This window comes from Impatiens glandulifera, chromosome 1 (genome assembly GCF_907164915.1).
Source record: "Impatiens glandulifera chromosome 1, dImpGla2.1, whole genome shotgun sequence".
In the NCBI taxonomy this organism is placed as follows: domain Eukaryota; kingdom Viridiplantae; phylum Streptophyta; class Magnoliopsida; order Ericales; family Balsaminaceae; genus Impatiens; species Impatiens glandulifera.
The window spans coordinates 82,860,536-82,870,540 of record NC_061862.1 but is presented as its reverse complement, the minus strand read 5'-3'; the positions used below and the strand labels follow the sequence as shown (position 1 = coordinate 82,870,540).

Genomic DNA, 10,005 nt, shown 5'->3' with positions numbered 1-10,005 from the left:
TGGCGAAAAAATTTGTGTTTTGTATAAGTGCAATGAATAAATCTAGGGTTTTGGATTTGGAAACGATTTTTATTAGACAGAATTGAAAAAGAGAGAAATGATTTGAAGATAATGAGCGAGAATTGAATTAATTTTTTTTTCTTTCTCTTGCTCATATGGGAAGCCACGTTGTATTTGTGACTTTATTTTTGTTATAACAAATTAATACATAAATTTATTTTTAATGTGAAAGATAGTATGAGACTTTGATTTTAACTTACAAAAATTTAAATAATTAATTATTATATACTTTGATAATATATCTATTAATTAAATTTTGAGAGTTATCTATAATTTGTGCAATTCGGAGGAACCCTCAATTATGTCGGAGTAAAACATCTTCCCGACTAAAAGATAAAAAGAAATGCATCTAAACGCGGATTGACCTTACTAATCATATACCTTAAAAAGGCAAATGAGAAGACTCTTACCTCTTTTTTTTCTGACATCTCTTTACTTTTTAGGCTTAGACTTTACTTTTCTATTGCGGAATACAAAACCAAACAAAGAGGAATAAATTAAAAGTAACGGCAGACTTAACTCTTCCTTTCCTATGGCTAGGCGAAGGAAAAAAGACTTAAAATGTTTAATTCATTACGATTAGGAATAGGTCAATACGGTATACATAATTTTTTTCTATATAGTATGTCGTACCAAAATTTTGGTATACAAAAAGTCATGGCGTTATCTTACCGATACTTTGGTATACCGAAATCTCGGTTTTATACCATTAACACACTAGTCATACCGAATATTGATGATAAATTTATTTGAAAATATTGTCACTATTTTGGATAGAATCAATTCCTATAAGTGATGAGTATCAAAGACCAGTTACATTTGAGAATTGAGAGAGACAGTTTCTAATTATAGTCCAACTGTGAGTCACCTCACCCTTTCTCCACCATTCCGGATCACAAAGAGAGAAAGAGAGAGAAAGAAACAGGACAGTTGCGACAGTGTGTGTTGTGTGTGTGAAGGTTTCTCGTTGGCGTTGGCGGCAATGATTCACTGAAAGCGAAACAACGTAGATAGGTCAATCAATCAATCAATCAATCGTTGGAGCAATCTTCAATTAATCATTGCTCCACTTTTTAGCTTTATGTCTCGACCGCCGAATCATGAATTCCAGGAATGGTGGAACAAGCAAAGAGAGAGAGATAACGACACCACCGATCTCCTTCCCGATAAGAATTCCGAAAAGCCTAATTGGTTAACAGTCGAGATCCTCAGCCCTACCACCGATCGTCCTGTCGATAAAGAACGCTCTCGCAGCGCCCGTCAATTATCTTGGGTCTGCCTCCTCCGTTTCCAGCAGCTAGCCAATTCCTTACTCTTCCTAACCCATGGCCTCCTTTCCCTCCTTCGTACCGCCAATCGCCGCATCACCACCGCTGATTCTGTCGACGATCTCGCGTCTCCGGGCAAGGATTCGCGATTGTACCGCGCTATTAAGGTCTTTTTGGTTATTCTCCTCGTGCTCCTTGTTTTCGAGCTAGTTGCTTACTTCAGAGGATGGCATTTCAGTCCGCCGTCTCTGGATTCGACCAGGGTGTTGGATTTTCTGGAGCTTATGTACGCCAATTGGATCCTGATCAGGGCGAACTATCTTGCACCCTTATTGCAGAGTTTGACAAATGTCTGCGTCGTTCTCTTCTTGGTTCAGTCATTAGATCGACTAGTTTTGGTTCTTGGATGCTTTTGGATAAAGCTTAGAGGAATAAAGCCCGTAGCACTGATGGAATATCCAGCTGAATCAACCAACGTGAATGTGGAAGATTATCCCATGGTGTTGGTGCAGATCCCGATGTGCAATGAGAAGGAGGTAAGATGTAGGTTCCTCATCCCTTCTTGCTCTCAGACTTAGCCCAATTGAATACTATTCTCCAAACTTGTCCCTGTTCTACAATTGAGTAGCTAGTTTCGTGCAAATCGGGTTCTTTGTATAATACTTGTCCCTGTTCTACTAGAAAAAAACCTTGCATTTGAAAAGATAGCCCCCCCTAGGAAAGGCGTAGTTAAGTTGGACTGAGAACTGGCCGAGTCTATTTATTCTCAGTGTATTATTAATATGTTGTTGGATGTTCGTCCAGGTTTACCAACAATCTATTGCAGCTGTATGTGTACAAGATTGGCCCAGGGATAGAATGCTAATACAGGTACTAGATGATTCTGATGATTTAAATGCTCAAGTCCTTATAAAGGCTGAAGTACAGAAGTGGCAACAAAGGGGCATTCATATACTGTACAGACATCGGCTTATTCGAACAGGCTATAAGGCAGGGAATCTTAAATCTGCAATGGGATGTGAGTACGTTAAGAATTATGAGTATGTTGCCATTTTTGATGCAGATTTTCAGCCAACTCCTGATTTCTTGAAGAAAACGATTCCATACTTCAAGGTAAGCATATATTTATTGGCCTGAATTGGAAACCATTCTCTTAGTAACGCATTTGAACAATCTTATTTTCTTAATCAATCTTTTGATTTTTTTTGCACAATATTTTAGTTTGGTTTATAATGAACATTATGCATGAAAAACATATCAGATTTAAGTACTATTATAAGAACCCTTACGAGAACTACTCCTTAGAAGCTAGTTGTTAAAGTTGGAGAGCCTAAAGATTATTGAACTTCCAATAAGGGAAGCAAGTCCTATAACTTAACCAATTGGATCATAACAATGCATCACACTCCCCCGCCAGGCATCTATGCAGGTTGGTTGTTTGCTAGTTGTCCTACTTCAGGCGGACACTGCAATTTCGGTGTCACCATCCGATACGAATGCATGATCTTATTCTAGGGTTAGATAGGGTTTTTAGAGAGCCTTATGGTGAGAAGAGAGGCCAGGATGTAATTTCATTCTTCATTGAATGCTTGATTCTTTAGCTAGCCACCTCCATTTATCGAAATGAAATACCACCTATACTTATTAAATAATACATTGCCATTGCTAGTTTTGCTAACAACTCTGTGTAACAATTTGGGTAAAAGTACACAATATAATAAAGTGCAGAGTCTATTTTTTCTAATTTGTGCATCACTAGCCGCATGCTGAATTGACACTCCCTGATCATCTAAAGTGTACTTCTATCAAGAGAATAACTTGATTATGTTTTCTGTTTCACAATATAAGAAAGCTATTTACTTTTACTACAAACAAGTGGAGTATTTATAGAACCTTTTATTCTAAATTTTCAGAGCAACTTAATGTACCCTAACATAAGAAGTCTAATGGTGTTTTTCCCAAAAAAGAGAAGTCTAATGGTGTTTCTCTTACATATTGGGATTATGGTTTATATCAATGGAGATTAGAAGGCACCAAGGGTTGGGATTGAACAACAAAGGATGAATGCGATTTAGGGAGGGTGTTGATATGAGGTGACATTATAGGGTTAGGTATTATAGTTAAGTAGTAAGATATTAGGGCAAGAAAATAGATTGCACTAAAATGAGAAACTGAATGTGCCCTAGGGCTAGGAGAGAGACAAACACATTGAGTCAATTTAATCAAATTGACTGTTAAGGCCCACTACTAAGGCCCAAATACCCTATTTTAAACCCTAACCCTAACACTTATTGCTGAGGGGAATGTTGACTTCACCCTACAACTAGGTAACACAACAGAGAGTCAATGTATGTTGAAACCAACAAACAACTTGAATCAAAATATAACCATGCAATTTTGCCCATACAACTTTCACCTGAGAAGCAAGAAGAGGTAAAGCAAGCAAAGAAATAACACCAATGCTTATAGGTTCAGTCAAACTGTGTACATTCACTTTTCAAGACAGAGTCTAGGCTTTTCCACTATATCAAGGTAGGATTACAAAGAAAGACTACAAGAATAAACAAGGTGTCCTCAGAAACACTCTTTCTTGGGACCGATAGACCCATGTTACTGTAGAAACTTCTCTCTCTCTACACTCAACCAAAACAAGATTTGTGACTATGGGACTGCACTAGAACGTATGCCTGGATGTCTCTCCTAAAAAATTCAGCCAATTTCAGCTGGTCAATCACAAGTGGTGTACAAATTCCTGCATATTGAATTTCTCAGATCATGGGACAACTGGCAGAAATCTTAACAAACTAGGGAAATCTATTTTTGTCCAGCCAAAAATATTTAGTTTGTTTGTCCACTTATCCAAGACACGTGACAATGTGCTCAATTAATCCCACAATTTTATTCCTATATTTTCCCTTGCAACATGCCTACCGGGATGAGCTCAAACTTCCTCTCGGTAGTCTTGTGCTAGTTACAAAAAGTCTCCAATCTTTATAACTCCTTTTAATCCATAATTGCTCGGAAAATGGTATTAATGTGTGTATCAACAATCTAACACATATCAAACCTTCCCCCAATCCCCATAAGATCTTCATTGTCTTCAAGAAGGTGATATCACTATTCATCTTTAATCCCAATTTCACTGTGCATAACACTGTCTCTTGTTGACAATTAACCAAATTCTTTAGTCCCATAGATGCCAAACATGAATGAAGACTTTCTGGTTCTATCTCTTTGAATGTCCATGCCAAGTAGCTTTTTGGCACTTCCCAAATTTTCATCTCGAACTCAATTCCTAGAAGCTTTTTAATGTCATTGATGACATTCATTTCAGTGCATATCATAAACATGTCATGAACATAGAGAAGTAAGTAAATGATAGACTTGTTTCTTAGCAACATCATGTACACACATGCGTCATATCTACTTCTCTTGAAGGAATTGCCTGCCATGACGTTGTCAATCTTCTTACCACAGCCTTGGACTTTGTTAGGATCCATATAAATGTTTTTTTAAGAAGAACTAGCTTATTCTCTTCACCAACCTTGATGGAGATCTTGGGTTGTCTCATGTAGATGACTTCTTTTTAGGTCACTATGAAGGAATTTTGTCGTTACATCCATTTTCTCAAGGTCCAAATGACAACCTAGAGCTAGCATCACCCTTATGGAGGTGTACTTAATCACGGGGGAGAAAATATCATAGTAATCAATCCCATCTTTAGGGAAACCCTTGGCCATAACATTTCGCTTGTCCTCGAGTGAAAACATGCCACCCTAACAACCATTGAATGAATCTGAAACTAAAGGTCCGCAGATGAACAATGCGGCCTCTTGTTCTCGTTCGATTTTTGTCTTCCTCTGACTTCATCATGCGACGATATTTTACTCGGAAAAAATCCAGAACAACAATAACAGTGTCACTATCACCCTCAATCAAATTGACCTTATCATCAGATTCTACCTCTGGTGATTTTTCGGGGATTCTCGACTCATTGATTTCTTCATCCTTGCAACTTATTAGAAGGCCGTGAAGGGTGCCACTCAAGCCTCAATAACTCCATGGTATTACTTGCTTCTTTCACATCATACTCGTCTGCAACATTTTTGGTTCTTGGCTCTCTTCCTTGGTTGAGACATATATCTTCAATTGCAACTTTTTTCTCCATTAATTATTGAAGATCTCCTTTACTAGTATGTATAGGAGGAGAATTTACATTGTGCAAGTATGATAATGCATTTTATTGGAATAAAATTGTCTATCTTATTTCCTCATATGTAAATATATGCAGTTTAGCATTTACTTCCACAGTTCCCTTCAAATGCTTTATGGGGAACTTTCATATATTTCATCTGTTTTGAATTCGGTGGATTAAAGTAATTTTGAATAGTTCAGTACAATTCTGGCCAAATCAGAGCATTGTTTGGATTTCTTGTAAATAAGAGCTAAACAACTCAAGTATATCTCTTTTGAATTTATCCCTCTTCCTATTTGAGCCTTTTTCTCTTTCGTAGTTTTCATTGATCAAAATGTTCTTTCACCTTAATGATCCATTCTTTAACATCTTCACCATCAAACCAAAGAAAAAGATTTGGGTGCTTGCTCGTGAAACACTTACCTTGCATCATCATTTTTTTTCACATTTTCAGCATGTCTTCCATCACAGCTTCCATTCGTGACAACCATATCATCATGTTCTTGCAGTCTTGATCGAACCTCTTCCATATCACTTGAGATCTCCATTGTTTACACTTTGACAAGATCTTACATCTGATACCAGTGATACGAGGTGAAATTCTAGGGCTAGGTATAATAGGTAAGTAGTAAGATATTAGGGTAAGAAAAAAGGAGATGAGAAATAGACTGCATTAAGATGAGAAGTTAAATTCCCTAAGGCTAGAAGGGAGACAAAGAAGTTACATCAATATTCAAGCATACCCTATTACCTCACTAATAATCTAACAATATTAATCAAACTCATTACCAAGGCCTCCAAATGCCTTATTTTAAACCCTAACACATATCAAATGTCTGGGTGTGATCTATGTCCATAAAATGTGTGGATGTGACCATGAGTTTCACTTATTAGCCCCCGTGAGTTATCACCATGAATGTCATGTTACTATCCAAATACATTTATGAGCATAGGTTTTTTGGCGTTGACGTATTGATGGAAATGTTGTCGTTTGTTTGATTCTTGCTGTCAAACGGTTTTTCAAGTGGAAGAGACATCGCCGGCCACCAACAAAGAATGCACATAGTGGTTTAGTTCCTTCATTCATTACCCAAAATTTTCAAGGAACTCAAAGTTGTTGCTAAAAATCATTTTAGTCGAACTGTAATTGAGAAGCCTAACAAAAAATGTTAGATCTAACTTAACAATAGTCGGCCTTTTAAGCCCTTCTTTGCTCTCTTTCACAAGTGTTATTATTCCCTCATGTTCTTTAGCTATTTATGTCTCTCTAATTTTCAGGGGCATAATGATTTGGCATTGGTCCAAACAAGATGGACCTTTGTTAACAAAGATGAGAATTTGCTCACAAGATTGCAGAATATAAATCTATCCTTCCACTTTGAGGTGGAACAACAGGTTAATGGAGTGTTCATCAATTTTTTTGGTTTTAATGGAACTGCTGGTGTATGGAGAATCAAGGCACTTGAAGAATGTGGTGGATGGTTGGAAAGGACAACTGTTGAAGACATGGATATTGCGGTTCGAGCTCATCTTCATGGATGGAAATTTATATATCTAGATGATGTTAAGGTTTGTTATTATTTCACTAATTGAAAATTTCATAAGCATGTGATGTAGTAGCATCATCACCTAGGCTAAACATTTTTGCTTATTTTGCTGTTGCAGTGCCTTTGTGAACTTCCAGAGTCCTATGAAGCATACAAGAAGCAGCAGTATCGCTGGCATTCTGGCCCAATGCAGTTATTCCGCTTGTGTTTCATGGATATACTCCGATCAAAGGTTTTACAAGTTCTATTTTTCTCTTAACCTATATTCTTTCTGATATGAAGATTTTCTTACTATATATATGGTGGGATGAATAATTGTGATCTAAATGTTAGAAGAAGCTTGTGATCTGTAATAATAGAGTATTTATTTGACATGGTCAGGTGAGTTGGGCGAAGAAAGCCAACATGATATTTCTCTTCTTTCTCCTGCGGAAGCTTATATTGCCATTCTATTCATTCACTCTTTTCTGCATCATCCTGCCTCTGAGTATGTTTCTTCCAGAAGCCCAGTTGCCAGCTTGGGTGGTTTGTTACGTCCCAGGAGTGATGTCGGTTTTGAATATTCTTCCAGCACCGCGATCATTCCCGTTTGTTGTTCCCTACCTCCTCTTTGAGAACACCATGTCAGTAACCAAGTTCAATGCCATGATATCGGGATTATTCAAATTGGGAAGCTCTTACGAGTGGATTGTTACTAAGAAATCGGGGAGATCGTCGGAAGCAGACCTAGCATCAATGGTGGAAGATGATTCAGACCAACACCACCCTCTTATAGTCCAAGGTAGCAGTGTCCACAGGTCGTCATCAGAATCAGGTCTTTCTGAGCTGAACAAGATAGAACAGATGTCGAAGAAAACTAGGAATGTGAAAAAGAACAGGCTGTACAGATCTGAGCTAGCTCTTGCAATGATATTGTTAAGTGCATCAGTTAGAAGCTTGTTGTCTGCCCAAGGGATCCACTTTTACTTTCTATTGTTTCAGGGCATTACCTTCCTAATTGTGGGTCTGGATCTCATCGGGGAGCAGGTCAGTTAAACAAATCCCTCATCGTGAATTTATTTTGTGCAAGAGTAATTAATTCTCTAAGTGCTTGTTGTAGTAGAATTAGTAAGTAGTAGTACACTCCAAATGTGATATCCACTGTGAAGAAAGAAACAAAGAAAGAAGATATACCACAAAATCCAAATATGTTCTGTCTAGTATTATTTGATACAGATGGGTGGTGAGTGTGTTTGCTTATAGAACAGGTGGTGGGTTTTGTTTAGATTATTATTATGCATTTTGGCATTCACTAGTAGTTTGGTGATCAGCAAGAAGGTTTTGTATTCTTGCTGCTGATCATTACTTCTTTTTCCTTATGGTGTTTTGAATGTTGCTCCTGCTGTTGTTTTGGAAACCCAATTTATAAACAACAGAATGCATATTATATTGTTGCAAATTTCACTTCATGGGATTTATTGATTGTATTCTACTACATCTTAACCCAACTCATGTTTCTTATTATTTTTAAACATTATATAACACTTCTCTTTGTTATGGACTTGGGATCAACCTTCATTCAGTTCTCTATTTTTGCTTTTGGTGATCTCTAAAAGTTCCTTGTGTTTAGTTAATGTTTGATTGGTTGAACGATTATTGTCAATTAGACAATTACACAAGATTTGTCATCTTACCTACTATTCTTGATCCCAGCACTAACATGTAGCAAGTCTTCTTTAACATATGATGACTTTCCACCTTACAATATTTTCTCATTTCCTACTTTTGTACGATACGAATTACGGAGATGGAGATGAAGACGTTTATTATAACTTGGAATTAATGAATGACCAATATGAAAGATATCGTCGCCCATCATAATAGTCTCCTTACCATGACAACTTGTCTTTGGATGTTGAGATTGTCAAGATTTGCAAGTCAGGTGGACTGTGGCTCCAGAATCAAGATACCATGTTGGGTAAACGGAGGATGGTGAGGCCATCATAGAAACTGAGGATATATAGAGATGTTGATTTTGACAACATCAGTATGTTGCCGTTAAATGACCCGAGAGATTATAAATCTGACAATGTTGTCGAGTACGACAAATATTAGTTGTGTGACCAACACGGTCACACAACTTGCATCTGGGCTTGGACCGGTTTGATCGGCGAGGCCCACAACCCAAAATAGAAGACCCGTTTAGATTGTTGAAATTATAATTTCTATTAGAGGAGGTAAGATTGTGGTTAAGAAGTGAGACGTTTTTTTTTTATATATATATATAGTTAATGAGAACTAGTATAACACCTTATAGTCATACCACGCTTAAATTAAAAGCGCTTTCAAATAGAATCGAACCCGAAGAAATGAGAAGGTTGGTCATAAATAGGATCGGCGATGGATATTAATCATTAAGTTGTTCAAATAAATAATATAATAGAAAGAGTATATATCAATAGATGGATGAAGGATTGAGGAGAATAAATATATGAGATAATGTATTTGTCTATTACTTGATGATTTACAATAACATTGAAATGAATTTATACATGTTTTGTCAAGTTTGATTTTTACTTAAATATAACATTACAAAATTATAAATAAAATTAAATAATCAAAAGTGGTTTGATTATTAATCGTCCGCACTCCACTGTGAATTTGAAGGAATTTGAATATCAGGTAATGCAAATTTAAGAAAGTTATTTGAAAAATTACAAAAATTGAAATAAGGTAGTGATTTAAAGTGGATGAATATATATATATTTTTTTAAAAGAAGTTCTAACAAATATGTTTAAAATAAATATGTAGGTCTAAACTCAAAATAAATAAACAAGATTTTTATTTTATATTTTAAAGAAATCATATGCTTAGGAGTCCTATTTAAGAAAATAACAAAAGATGATTGAATTTTTTATTTTAAAAATTGTATAGGAGTTTTTTTTAACTATTTGT

At 36.3% G+C, this 10,005-nt stretch overlaps 1 protein-coding gene across 1 annotated transcript; it reads left to right on the top strand.

The window, feature by feature from the left end:
- Positions 1 to 913: 913 nt before the first annotated feature.
- LOC124919115 (probable xyloglucan glycosyltransferase 6) lies at positions 914 to 8,610 on the top strand. The gene is made up of 5 exons (XM_047459275.1): positions 914 to 1,864; positions 2,133 to 2,441; positions 6,802 to 7,092; positions 7,189 to 7,302; positions 7,452 to 8,610. The coding sequence occupies exons 1-5, from the start codon at positions 1,142 to 1,144 to the stop codon at positions 8,103 to 8,105; spliced, it is 2,091 nt and encodes a 696-aa protein (XP_047315231.1). The 5' UTR covers positions 914 to 1,141; the 3' UTR covers positions 8,106 to 8,610.
- The last annotated feature ends 1,395 nt before the right edge of the window (positions 8,611 to 10,005 follow it).